This window comes from Ilyonectria robusta, assembly GCF_021365365.1.
Source record: "Ilyonectria robusta strain PMI_751 chromosome Unknown BGZ61scaffold_25, whole genome shotgun sequence".
Classification (NCBI taxonomy): Eukaryota; Fungi; Ascomycota; class Sordariomycetes; order Hypocreales; family Nectriaceae; genus Ilyonectria; species Ilyonectria robusta.
In genome coordinates this window covers 617,378-630,691 of record NW_025764459.1, presented here as the reverse complement: position 1 = coordinate 630,691, position 13,314 = coordinate 617,378, and the positions used below count along the sequence as shown (strand labels likewise).

Below are 13,314 nucleotides of genomic sequence, written 5' to 3'. Positions count from 1 at the left end.
CCAATTATTCCCCGCATGGGTGGATGAATGCTGATGACTTAAGCCAATGCTTGCGTGATTAGATAGCCGATGGCGTCGTTTTATCTCCGAAACAAACAATAGTCTAGCTTACTAACTCACTTCAAGACCTCAACAGGATCAAAATTGCTTTCAAAGTCGATAAAAATTGCATTTCATGTTCAGCGTTAAGCCAAACGCGGCCTGACTCGCACTTCTGACACGCAGTGTCAGCAACCTCCAAAGGGCGTCGAATCCCGATCCCAGATAACAGCATCGCATCGAGGCCTTAAGGGACTAGATGAGACAGACACCATCCGACCCGGATGTTGATTCGTGGTGGATCTGTGAGTTCTACGATAAAGGTGCGGCTCCATAGTCCAATCATCACCAACTCTCGGTATAAAATGTTCAACACTATGGGCAGACAAATCCGCTCATCTGACTCATCTCTTTTTTATCCCAGACACTCTTCCCATCCATTTGGACATAAAGCTCCGTGTCAACCGTCGCGACCTTGCGCTTGCCGACAGCCATGGCCAGATATGGTTACAGCTCGTCTCCATCCGATCGAGCCCCTACCCTGTATTTCACCGAGACAAATGGGACTAAGAAGGTTGTCCAGAAAAGAAGGTTAGATTTCCTGTATACCCAATTCTTATATTTAATATAACTAGAAATTATCTCACTTTATCTGTAATATCCTATTTAGCCACTATATCTACTCCGCTGTGAAGATTCATAAGCCTCCTCGAAACTTGGGGGAGCACCGTCAGAATGCGACTTCTCAGGCAATCCATGCATCACTATTTGAAGAGGGACACTCAATACAATGGACTGACCACCAACACAGACATCCAATTTGACTGAGTATGCCCGTGAAATGAAACACGAATGAAACGTTGGTGTAAACGCATGCGTCGACATGGGAAGTTCAAACGAAGCTTCCATGTGGCTCGAGTAAAATGGAAGTGGTGGTGACCCGTCAGTTTCATCACCACCGCTGATTCCCATATGTTGTACCCATACACAAGGGTTTGCGGGCTTCAACTCCACCGAGACGTTAGATGAGTCTGATATCATCGCCGGACCCAGATTCGGGAAAAGGCTGACTGCTCTCCCATGCGACCATGTGTGTGAGATGATCTTCGCTGATGCGTGACCGATCGCCGGAGGCGAGGAGCCGGTCTCGAGAGGATCGTACACAAGAGCTACACCGACTGTGGACGAAGTGGCGGTGCGTCCATCGGAGCCAAGATAGATAGTCGCGGCTTCTGTAGCCACAGCGCTTACACTGCCAAGCGCCTTTGAAAGCAAACTTTTTCTGATGGTGACCTTCTTGTTTGTGGTGTACAAGGAGTCGAGTTTACTGAGACTCAGTGGTGGATCTTCTTGTGACGATGGAATGACAAAGATGCTCTTGCTGGTCCCCATGACTGGGGAGGGTTCAGTCTTGGAGTCAGCTCGAGCGTATCTCATCACGGAGGCTTTGACTTTGTACTGGATCTCAGTTGTATCGGGGGTCATATTGGCCTTTTCCCATTTTCCCATGCTGGGTGGCAAATGCAAGTGGTGATCTCTTAATGACTGCGACGTAGTGAGGTGAGAACACGATGCAGCCGCAAGCTGATACGGCACTACAAACTCGAATGGGATTTTGTACTCTTGTCCAGCTTCAAAAACTCTGGACTCGGGCAGGGCAGCCAAGGGAATGGGCATTTCGATGTCGAGGAAACTGAACCGCACAACCGAGGTTGTGCCTATGTCTTCGTGAAGAACACTCCCGTCTCCCGAAAGGCAAATCCGCACCAGATCAAATCTGACATCTTTCCTGGGTGTGATAGCGAGTTCACCTGCGATAAGTGATCCAGAAGTGTACACCTTTGATGTGTAATCGTGGTGCAAGTTGATGCTGAGGTCTTGGTTTCGGCGGTGGTTCTTGAGCTTCAAGCCGAAGGCTTTGATATCCCACTGAGTTGACTGCATATCCAGTATTGCTTGCTGGATCTCAGCGTTTCGTCTAGTCGATATGAACGAGGAGCTTGGTCAAAGCGAGGAAAATGTGAAGGGATGATGCCTGAGGAAATGGAACCTTTTACTAATTTAATGCAGTGGTAGAGACTAATAGTCCTCATGCTAAACAATTAGGTAGATGCAGCTGGGATCATTGACTCACGCGGACACGCAAGCTGACAGAGGCATCCAGCAACGTGAGCTGCGTCATCCAATTGTACCCACCATCACCGCTAATGGTGCGGTGCAGTTGGTGACACCATACCACCCTCGGAGTATTATGACCCCGATTTCAAGGCGGTTGCCTAGTTCATTCGTAATGTTCTCTGAAATTTTTGCTTCGACTCTCGCTCCACCAACGAGATAGATATACAGTGCTTTCTATATACCCTTGATTGGCGATGCCAAACCATGAGCGTCCGTCAAGGCTGAAGCTTGTGAGTTTGATAAACACGAAGAATGAGAACCCGACATCCGATATTTCTCACATCTGACGGCGGGACCTCGATGAACAAATGTCTTAGGAGGGCGCTGGACAGGGTTTAAGAGGGGGTTTGGGGTTATGTATGGGTCAGCGGGTGGATATTTAATTGCAGCCTGGACAGACCGGGATTAACAGGTACAATCAATATCCAGCCATCCACGAGCCAAGTGGATTTGTCAGATGGCAAATGACGCAATCTAATTTGCGGTTGCATTGTCTAAATTGCTTCGAAGGGTTTAGGCAATGACTCACACGGGTCGGCCAGTTAGAACCCCTCCTCTTGCAGCAAAAGATTACTCTGCTTAGTCCTGATCTGGTTAAAGTATCTGTTGAAGTTTCCCTGTGAGGCAGGCTGCATCAAGTGACTGACGGATATCTGGAACTTGACATCCACGTGGAGTCTATTTCATGTTACTCGATGACGAGATATGCCTACAACCCAAATGTCTTTTGAACACTCTGAATGATCATTCGGTTGTTTTGCTAAAACTTGTCGCGACTGTGGTGAGCGCTGTCAGCTAGCTCAACCTAAGACTGACTGTCCAGATGCGATTGATGCTACCCTACAGCACTACCACGCAACATCGCCATGGGCTTCATCATGACAAGTTTTCCAGGACAACTCGGATTCAGTGCGAAAATATAGGTTGGATTCCTGTCGCCTTCCAAATCTTGATCAAAACACGAAATGTGTCAATTTCTACGGACAACAACGACCTTGTGAATTTAGCGACAGGACTAATCATTCTGAGGCGATAAAGTCCCGTGTCCTTTGTGTATATAATATGGTGGATAACACATAATATCAAGCACCTACGATAACAGCTCTTGGAAACTACAGGGTCCCGCCGAGTTCCCTTATCTATATCAATAGTTTCTACTTCTAATGGCCTGCGCTGTGCGTTACAAAATTGGAGGTCCACAGCTCTGCTAAATAAGAATCATATACGTACACTGGCTATCTTCACACTTGGCCCCTTATCCTCGTCACCTCGTGCCCACTCCCTCCTGTCTCGTCCCTTCACTCAAGAAATGTGTTTTCGGTAATCGCCTGAGACAACCAAGCGCAACGCCCAGGCACAAAAGCTGCATCAATACCCCTGGAGATATCTGGGGCGTTGGATGTAGCATTCACTCCCATAACCAACACGTTCGCATCAGACCCGTACGGCCTGAACGATCGCACACCATCAGCACGTGGGGTGCCTCGCGTAACAAAAGTCGCGATCCAGCTCTGCAGAATTCCTGCGATGCTAATCTCGGCCGACGTCGTCGGCGGGGGCGTAATGCCGCCGACTCTAGTCTCCGGACCGTTGTAGAATGTATAAGGAACGTCCTGCGCGTGGACACCCGGCGGGACGGCGAACACGTAGTTGTCTGTGCGATTCTGCAAACCCCAAGACAGTATCGGCGAGTTGCACGTGAAGAATAGCTCCTGGAAGGTAATGAGGCCACGCTCAAATTGGCTCGTGTATCCGTAGGAGCCATCAAACACCTCTGGGTAGAGCACCTCTTCGATATGCGAGGCGCTGGCGTTTGAGATTCCTGGTATCATGTTGCGGATGTACGCCGAGTAGGCCGCAGACGACCCAACCGTCGGGTCTGAGAAAAGGATGCCTTCGTGGGAGTTCATGCCGATGAGCGCCGTCACGGACTGGTCAAAGTCCCCGCGCGCCAACAGCGCCGAGAGTGGCTCCGGTACGAAGGTGCCGTCAACGGCGGGTCCGAAGAAACCCAGCCTCTGCGTGCTGGTAAGGAGGGTGTTCGCGGCGTTGAGGGTTGTCAAGGGCACGGCGCGGAGTTCCTCCATTGTCGACACGTTCAAGGCGGCAAAGAGGGTCTGCAGAGACAACTCCAGTGACTCTGCCGAGGCGGCAGGTTGAATGCCTGCAGACTGCGTGATGATCCGCTGGAACGGGACGGGTCCTTTGGAGCCTCCGTACGCGGTCAGCTGGTTGAGAATTGACCCTCCGCCTGCTGACTCGCCCATGACGGTGACCCGATGGGAGGACCCTCCGAACAGGTGAATGTTCTTCTTCACCCAGTCCAGTGCCGCTCGCTGGTCGAGGAGTCCCGCATTTGGTGTTCCATCCTTCTGTAGAGTTGATCCAGCCAAGAAACCGAATGAACCGAGCTGTAAGACATGGTCAGCGACTCCGAAATTTGGTCAAGACACAAGTTGTGGGCATGAGGGAGAACGTGGCTTACTCTGTAGTTGATGGCTACAAAGATGAACCCATTATCTCCAGCGTCACGACTCGCCTGGATCATGCCTGCAGGGTTGTACCGTCCGAAGCCCGTCTTCTCACCAACGACATAACCGCCGCCGTGGATCCACACGAGCACAGGAGCCCCGGAGCCAGTGCCCCGCCTATCAAAGATCTTCTTGGGCACGACGACGTCGAGGAACAGACAGTCCTCCGTGACGCGAGGGTCAGATGACGAGGCAGGCGAGCTTCGGTTCGCATACTCCTGTTCCAGCTGGTCGTAGTCCAGCATTGTGCCCTGTATGTATGCCGAAATCCACTGTACCAGAGCAGGATTGCTGAGCAACGAGGCTGGCTGCGGGCAGATGCTGCCTACAGAACCAGTGTTGAGATGCTTACTATGACCCTTGAGCGGAACTGGTGCGCGGAAGCGGAGGTCTCCCACAGGAGCCTGGGCGTAACGGATGTTTGAGAAGTTGTAGGTTCTCTCGGTTTCCTAAAAGTCGATAAAACAGTTGTCAATTGACGAGCTTTTACTTGAAGATGGGGGGATTAGGGGGTGGCAACCCGGGCGTCTGTACATTGAAGCTGATGGCTTGGTGGCGTTCCTGAGAGAAAATATCAGTCCTAAACTTCCCGGCTTCGTGGTTGTCGCCATACATAACCCAGGTCTATAATGGGGAGTTTGGCTGGCCCATTATCAGAAGTCGCAGGAGCTGCAGCCGCCTTAAGTGCCAGCAACAGCCAGACTGACTGAATACCAGAAAACTTCATGATGGTGACTGTAGTAAGAAAGAGATGGTGAAGTGGCGAGCTCTGAAGTGATGGAGTCGAGGAAGACGAGGACTCGAGGAGGAGCTTGGCCACCTTTTTATTGTGACACTTGGACTGAGATTTTGCCCTTTTGCGCAGCCATGTTCCACGTCATCTTGGCCACCGTATCTACCCCTTAATTACCTCGGCTTCGCATCACGGAGATGCCGGGGATGTCAGCTATGGACATGATGTTGACGACCAAACAACGTCATGTCTCCTTCCTTGGCCTTGCGGACTGGTATACCAAGCCGGCGCATCGGCGAAATACATGGACGATTACCGGCATATAGCATAGTACCTGCCGTTTCAAAGTGAGCTAATTTTGGCCCTGGTTCCCTGGTCCCCTGGTCATACCTAGGATGGCACGATGGAATCGTCGACTCTCCTCCCTCTTGACCAGACTCGAGGTTAACAAGCTGACAATTAGAGTAGAACATGTCTGCCATTAAATCTAATCTTTTTTTTTTGTCTCTGAGATCTATCCCAAGCAGAGCTCAATATTGTTTGAAGAAAAAGATGTCGACATGGCTGCCCTGGTTCCAGCATCGCGGGCCATGGAGATACATGATGGAGATAAATCATGGAGATAATATGCGGGACGATAAGTGGATAAGGCTTCAAAGGCTATGTTGGCGCTAGTGCACTTTGCTGACTGCTAGCGGACCCACCGGAACTATACCGAATATAGTAACTTGGCTTGGGCATCCCTCGTCATCCATACATCAAGAGACCTTGGGAGTGAATGCTTTGGACCAAGAGCTGGAGCCGGATCGAATACATAAACCCTCGACGTCCCCGGCCGCCAAGAATTCATCAAAAAACTTTACACTCTCGTGCCTGCAACGCAATCCAGAACATCCTACCACCACCTTCAACATGACTCGAGTCCTCCTCACAGGCGGCAGTGGCTTCATCGCTACCCATGTCCTCGAGATTCTTCTGAGCCGAGGGTGCGTACACGCTTGAGAGTAAAGAAACTTGTCCTCTCACAATTGCTGACCCATTCGCATTACAGACACTCCGTCGTCACCACGGTACGAAGCCTCGACAAGGCAGAGAACATCAAGAAGGCCCATCCGGATGTCGGGAAAGACAGGCTCGACTTCGCCATTGTTCCCGACATTGCTCGCCTCGATGCCTTCGATTCTGCTGTTGTCTCCGAGCCCCCCTTCGAGGCCGTCATTCACACCGCCAGCCCTTTCCATTATAATGTCACGGATGTCCAGAAAGATCTCCTTGATCCTGCCATCGTTGGCACCACGGGGATCCTCAAGGCCATTGCCAAGAATGCCCCGACTGTGAAGAGGGTGGGTATGTATTACACCATTCTTGTCCATTGTCTGGCGCCGCTGCTAAATGCGAACAAGTCATTACATCTTCCTTTGGCGCCATCACCAACCCATTCAAGGGCTTGTGGCCGGAGCATACCTATTCCGAAGAGGATTGGAATCCTTTGACGCAAGAGCAAGCTGTCGAAAACCCTGCCAGAGGGTACCAAGGTTTGTCGGCTTCTAATGCTCGTATGTTTCGGGAATAGCGAATGTGACTGACGATGGGTGCTCGCAGCAAGCAAGGCATTCGCCGAGAAGGCGGCTTGGGACTTCGTGGAGACGGCGAAGCCCAACTTCAGCCTTTCCACCATCAATCCGCCGCTGGTCTTCGGCCCTGCTGTGCAGAGCCTCAGCTCTCTCAATTCCCTAAACACGTCCAGCCAATACATCCGCAGCTTCATCACGGGACCGCCAAAGGAGGAGATTCCTCCCACAATGGTAAAGTGCCGGCCCCTCCGTTTGAAGCACGCCCAATAGCTGACAGAGAGCAATTACAGAGTCCTATATGGATAGACGTCCGAGACGCGGCGCTAGCTCACGTTCTTGCGGCTGAGACAGTTGAGGCAGCCGGCAAGCGATTCTTTGTCACAGCAGGCTACTTCTCTAACCGCAAGATTGTGGACATTATCCGTCAGAATTTCCCCGAGTATCACTCTGTGCTGCCGTCTGAGTCAGCCAAGGGAGGTGGTAAGTTCTACACAGAAGCATATGGTACGGATTTCCCAGTTCTAATAGTCTACTAGATCTGCCCGAAGGCGGCGTGTTCAAGATCAACAACGAGCGGAGCATCGACATCCTGGGCCTCAAATACCGATCCTTCGAGGACTGCATTGTGGATACGATTCGGTCTTTCCAGTCCGTAGGGGAGTAAGGCTTGGTGCTGCTTATATACGCCGAGCAGGAAGGGAAAGACTGAGTGTGGGTAACATGGCCTACTCGGCCTGGCGTCGAGGCCAGGGCAGGAATGCCTTCTTATGTGTTTTGTAGCAATCACACTGGCCGTTGTTTGAATCCACATTCCCAGGCAGTGCCATAGCACACATAAATAAGCTCTAAATAGCCTACATCTCAAATTGCCTCAAGCCGGCACCCCTAAACCCCTAACCGGCTCCAAACACAAGCCTCTTCTCGCCCCTCGTCTCGCGCCAGGTGTTCGTTGCCGCCCAGATCTCTGGACATCCACGCGTTAGCCAACCCCACTTGCGTAAGAACGGGACTGTGGCCTCCCAGCCGAGAGGATCCCACGACTCTCCCCAGACGATAAGAGTCGGCCTCTCTGTGTGGCCCTCGTCCGTGTTCACGAGGTCGGCACACAGCTCGTCTTCGTCGACGAGACCGGCCACCACCGCGCTCAGCACGTTGTCGCGCATGCGAGGCACAGGGAACAGATCGATCCAGGGGTGATGCGTCACGGCCAGCTGCAGCTCGGTTGGTCGAAGGCTTGCCGGGCAGGACAGTATGGGTGAGTTGGGCACGTGGGGGCCCAGCTGGTTGAAGGGCGAGATGAAGTCGTCGTGGCATAGGCCCTCAACTGGAAAGCCGAGGGCGGAGGCGTTGCGCGCCACTGCGTTGAGGATGTTGATCCGGATCAGGGCGGGCAGGTTGCTGGGCCGTGGGGAGCGGAGGCTGTAGGCCTCATATGCTTTCCGTGCCAGGCTGTGGACGCGTTCGCGTCTCACGGGGCAGACCAGCATGAAACCCCCTGCTACTACTCGCAGGGCCATTTGCTCGTTGATGTATCCATTGCGTTGTTGGCCACCCATTTCCCAATGCTGTAAATGGTGCTGTGCCGCCTCAACGTCAGCTTGCTTCCGACGTCCTGTATTACATGACGAGACCTGTTAGCTACGATAATGGACGCAATAGAGAACGGCCGTAGAGAACGATCGTAGAGCACTGACGATGGGCCCGCTGGTTGAGGCGGTTCTGCAGCTTTCTCCTGGTGGCTGCGCTGGTCACGCCGGTCCAGTCCTCGGTTGGATTGTGCGCATCCAGTAGCTGCGGCATGGTTTCCACCACTACCATTGAGGATGAGGCTGGGTCGGCTGGCAGCTCCATCGGGCGGGACATGGCAATTGGAATACCAGATCGAATCAGAAGTGCTGCTGAGCAGGAGTTGGATGTATCGTGTGAAGACTGAATGGGGCTTAGCTAGCGAGGTGACGCAGCTTTCTCAGGGGTTGTATGAATACGAGTATTCGTTCGGTCATTCCGAGGGTCGATGCTCAGATAAAGCTTGAATCCGAGTCATGGTCGCCCGCCCCATAAATAAACTCGGTATCGATGAGACTGACTATTACATACATGGTTAAGCGGCGTTACAATTCACGCCTAAAACGTGAGGCATGCTACGACAAAGGATATGCTTGCCCGTCAGGGACGTGGGGAAATAGGCACGGTCAAGGCGGAACAGCGTTCGTAGACGATGGAATACCCAAGGAGGATAATCGTAGGTGATCTCTCCTGAGACATGCCAGTCGCCGCCTTAATTTAGCTAATACCGCCTCTAACCTAGTCACAACCTTTCCACTTCGAAACATTTTGCACAGTGAGCCAATCTTCACGTGACTGTATTCGTCCATGATCCAAAGGCTCTTGTTGTTATCGTGTGGAAACAAGGTCGGGAAGAGACCCAGGAACGAATGGAACATTGCGCATCCGCCCTGATCCAGGGCTCTATTTTGACACAGGGGAATGGCCCATTCTTCCACTGGCGATAAGGTATGTCCGGGGCACATTTTCTTTTGTTGGTGGCGGGGGCGAAGCACGCTGCCCAGTATGGCCCCATATCACTATCAGCTCTTAGCTGTGGATGAAATCATGAATACTCGTATTCCCCGTAACACGAGTATAGCACCAAATGAGATACCGCGTCAACGAATGAACATATTACTGAAGGGGGAAAAAGAATTGGAATATAAGTCATCATTTGATCCAACAGCTAGCTTTATTCGTCTTCAAATCCATCCCCCTCACTCTCAACCTTGCTTTCTTCACATCATAACTACCCTTGTTGTCCGTCCCGCTTCAAAGATACTCACCCTTCTGCGTCTGCACACGTGCGAGTCACTTCGCAGCCGCCACCATGGCAACAAACGACCTCATGACGCCCGTTCCCGGCGTCGATCCAACCAAAGGCGGCTATTATATCTGGCGCTATCTGCCAAACCAAGGCGCATCCGTCGTCTTCCTTCTCCTCTTCCTTGCCTCATTCATCTTCATGTGCTGGAAAATCTGGAAGACCAGGGTCCGCTTCTGCATTGTCTTCGCAATTGGATGCTTATGTGAGGAACCATTGATCTTATCCACCCGCCATGTCGGTACTGACATACTTCATAAGTCGAGTTTATTGGCTTTGCAGCCCGTACAGCCGCACACAACAAGACCGGTCGAATCATGCCATACGCCATTCAAAGCATGTATATTCTTGTCGCCCCGGCCCTCTTCGCCGCCTCTATCTACATGACACTCAGCAGGATCATCTTGGGTGTTCAAGGCAGCAAATATTCCCTTATCAAGCCAAGCAGGGTAACAGCAATATTCGTTGGTGGAGACATCGCCACGTTTATGATCCAGGGAGGCGGCGCAGGGTTGATGGTGGTCCAAAAAGCTGGTTTTGCCACTTGGGGTGAGAGGATCATTCTAACTGGCCTCGTCATTCAGGTCGTTTTGTTTGGCTTCTTCATGTTTGTTGCTCTTATCTTCCATCGAAGGATGAGGCAGGCACCGACGCCCCGTTCCCTCGATTCTACCATTCCTTGGGAGCAAACCCTGATCATGCTCTATGCCGTGAGCGCTCTGATTATGGTTCGGTCTATTTTCAGGGTAATTGAGTATGCGCAGGGGCAGACGGGCTATTCTCTCTCTCATGAGTGGACTTTATATATATTCGACGCTCTTCCTATGTTTATCGTCACAATTTTATACGGATGGAGATTCCCCAGTGAACTCAAGCCGAAGGAAATTGAGTTTCACGAGGTTTGAGCCATCCTCAATTTAGTCTTAATCTATTCACTTCCTAATTGAAATGCAATTCCTGGATGGCTATGGAATTTCCCAGCATCTTTTTGGCACTTTATTATAAATAGAAGGTAGCTAACTCTACATCGCTCGGGGTATGATGCTCCCGTCTCGCGTGTCCTTGCCAGCTTCGTCTATAGAAGGGCAATTGGGTAGATCTCGATCAGAAGATACGTCTTGCAGAACTTAATTCGGCCAGCACAGCCAACATGCCCAATAGGCCCCGAGATGACTAGTAATTGCTCGGATCAAATACTGTCCTCCATCCCCAAAAGTCCACATGTTCCGATTCCAATGCAATATGACTGCATGGAATGCCAGTATTATGAGTGCCTCTGGTCGACGTTGATTGAGATGTTCAATGTAATCGTGATTAATAATAATGCAAAACGCAATAGCAGCATCCATGAAATAATTAAAATATAAATACTAAAAAATATTTTTATAAAATATAACTTTTTAATTAAACTGTAGTAAATATTTATTACTTTAGAATAATTTTATTATATTAAATTTGTAACAGTATACTTAGTTAAAATTTGCGCTTGAGAAAATTAAGCTCTGGAAATCCCAGGTCCGGGGAATAAGAAAGCTGTAAAGGCTGAGGTCTGGGTCGATATATCTCGGGGCTCGTCCCCGAGCTCTTCCTCCCCCCTTTCGCCACCTATTTGCCACCTGCAGTATCAAACATCTTTTTCGCTCAATCTTTGCACCGAGCCGGTTCCGTGCTTCCATGCCGTGATTCAGCGGTACTTGACAATGCGAGGCTTGTAGGCTACGGGAAACTCGCCGCGTTAGTTTTCCCACCTGCGCCGGGTGCCAGCGGCGCCGCCAGTCTTGCCAGTGTCCATCAACCAAGTAAAGCAACAATAGGACCCCTCACTTGATGATTCCCCTTACTTGACTTGGTTTACTCGACGACAGTGCCTAACTTTACTTGGTTGACATTACTCGACTAATTACCGCCTGCGATATGGGTTCTCTTTAAACTGCTGTACGTAGATCTGTGTGAGACCATAAAATGCCCAAATAGAGCCATGAACATAGTTTAAAATAAGCGGCTTAATATAGTTATTGCCTACTGATTGATGTGGGTTTTATCCTATGTATGGTGGAGGTAGATTATACATAGGTTTTTAGCCCTTTTTACCCGCTATTTCGTCACCGGCCCCAATCGCCTGCCTCTTTTGTATCCACCACCTAGCGAGCCTCCTGTCATGAGTTTCCATTTATTAATCGTTTAGAACACTGAGGTCAGTTTATATTACTCTATCGTAGGTAGTGAAGTATTGATTATCGTTTTGGAATCGACACTATAAACCGTTCGGATGATATATGTATGTCACTAGTATTACGTTCACACTTACATAAAACCCAGTCCTACTGGGATTGCCCTTTACCTGCGGCAAGGTTTGTACTAATAATTAAATTTCTTATTACCTAGAAGTGAGACATGCAACCGCCCAATTTCGGGAAGCTCGGCATCTGGTTTACGGAGTGCTGCCTCCTTATGTTCCGAGCCGGGATATTGAAGAGATCGTTTAACTCGTCTCCAAACCCAGTTTTCATCTGCTTGCGGATTTTCCCCATTTAAGTCCCTCTGAAGTTTTCATTCCCTATACCGGGCCCGGGCTGGTCAACCAATAATATCGTGTAGTGGCAATAATCTGACCGTGTATCTGGAACCTGCAGGACCAATAGCTAGCCTAGAAAGTCTTAAATGCAAACACCATATTAGCTGAGTCTCCAAACCCAGGAGACCACAAGTATAAGTACCTTCCCACTCACTTTCAAGAAAGCAATAGCCTCCAGGCACACACTCATCACTGGCATCCACCAGCGTCTCCCACGTCTCTCGAATACGGTAGGACCTCCCGGAACGATTGTAAACGTCTGGTTCTTTACTCACCTCGTTCAAGTCAGTACCTGCTCCTGGTCCTTTGGGTTAGAGTTGGAATTACGCCAATCATCCGCTATGAAGCTCTTCGAATTCGCCTCCATTGCCGCCGCAGTCATTGCTATTGCAACCGGCGTTATGGCCGCGCCGCAAGTTATCAGCACCTGCGTGTTGTGTGTCGACGCTACAACCACCGAGTCCTGTCTTGATTGTGCGAGGGGGAACAATTGTCCTAACAATGCTTGTGGAGGACTGCTGAGCTGCGCCAATTGCCGCGCCGTGGCCGGCCAACGCTGCCGGGACTGTCAGACAGCCGTCGGCTCCAGATGTCGCAGTTCCTTCACGTGCCCCAACTAGTCGAAGGGCTCGGAACCTTGGGAATTTCAATTCGGATAACTGCTACCTCGACTTCAGAGCTGTCTGTCATGGGGTTGCAATGTCACTCGTTTACAATTGTGTTCTTTATTATTTCGGAAGCAACTTACTCTTGAAGGAGCAAGAAGCAGATTATATAGTCACTCGTTTACTCTAACAATTTATCACTACATT

General features: G+C 50.5%; 7 protein-coding genes across 7 annotated transcripts; 3 read left to right on the top strand and 4 right to left on the bottom strand.

Annotated features, from left to right (window-relative positions):
- Positions 1-9: 9 nt before the first annotated feature.
- Positions 10-627, top strand: BGZ61DRAFT_461020 (uncharacterized protein). Its single transcript, XM_046247085.1, has 2 exons — positions 10-362; positions 464-627. The coding sequence occupies exons 1-2, from the start codon at positions 299-301 to the stop codon at positions 607-609; spliced, it is 210 nt and encodes a 69-aa protein (XP_046098492.1). The 5' UTR covers positions 10-298; the 3' UTR covers positions 610-627.
- A 9-nt stretch (positions 628-636) lies between these two features.
- BGZ61DRAFT_557962 (uncharacterized protein) lies at positions 637-2,261 on the bottom strand. Its single transcript, XM_046255704.1, has one exon. The coding sequence runs from the start codon at positions 1,981-1,983 to the stop codon at positions 706-708; it is 1,278 nt and encodes a 425-aa protein (XP_046098491.1). The 5' UTR covers positions 1,984-2,261; the 3' UTR covers positions 637-705.
- Positions 2,262-3,022: 761 nt separating this feature from the next.
- BGZ61DRAFT_509461 (Alpha/Beta hydrolase protein) lies at positions 3,023-6,099 on the bottom strand (the record flags this gene model as incomplete). Its single annotated transcript, XM_046252004.1, has 4 exons — positions 3,023-4,628; positions 4,703-5,197; positions 5,362-5,427; positions 6,082-6,099. 4 exons carry the CDS (start codon positions 6,097-6,099, stop codon positions 3,516-3,518), a joined length of 1,692 nt encoding a protein of 563 aa, XP_046098490.1. The 3' UTR covers positions 3,023-3,515.
- Positions 6,100-6,393: 294 nt separating this feature from the next.
- BGZ61DRAFT_364129 (NADPH-dependent methylglyoxal reductase-like protein GRE2) lies at positions 6,394-7,719 on the top strand (the record flags this gene model as incomplete). Its single annotated transcript, XM_046241491.1, has 6 exons — positions 6,394-6,467; positions 6,533-6,828; positions 6,885-7,016; positions 7,084-7,291; positions 7,348-7,539; positions 7,584-7,719. 6 exons carry the CDS (start codon positions 6,394-6,396, stop codon positions 7,717-7,719), a joined length of 1,038 nt encoding a protein of 345 aa, XP_046098489.1.
- Positions 7,720-7,948: 229 nt separating this feature from the next.
- On the bottom strand, positions 7,949-8,855 carry BGZ61DRAFT_537833 (uncharacterized protein; the record flags this gene model as incomplete). The annotated part of the gene is made up of 2 exons (XM_046254585.1): positions 7,949-8,667; positions 8,750-8,855. 2 exons carry the CDS (start codon positions 8,853-8,855, stop codon positions 7,949-7,951), a joined length of 825 nt encoding a protein of 274 aa, XP_046098488.1.
- Positions 8,856-9,933: 1,078 nt separating this feature from the next.
- Positions 9,934-10,832, top strand: BGZ61DRAFT_537832 (RTA1 like protein-domain-containing protein; the record flags this gene model as incomplete). Its single annotated transcript, XM_046254584.1, has 2 exons — positions 9,934-10,132; positions 10,189-10,832. The coding sequence occupies 2 exons, from the start codon at positions 9,934-9,936 to the stop codon at positions 10,830-10,832; spliced, it is 843 nt and encodes a 280-aa protein (XP_046098487.1).
- A 222-nt stretch (positions 10,833-11,054) lies between these two features.
- Positions 11,055-11,276, bottom strand: BGZ61DRAFT_364547 (uncharacterized protein; the record flags this gene model as incomplete). Its single annotated transcript, XM_046241529.1, has 1 exon — positions 11,055-11,276. The coding sequence occupies one exon, from the start codon at positions 11,274-11,276 to the stop codon at positions 11,055-11,057; it is 222 nt and encodes a 73-aa protein (XP_046098486.1).
- Positions 11,277-13,314: the final 2,038 nt, after the last annotated feature.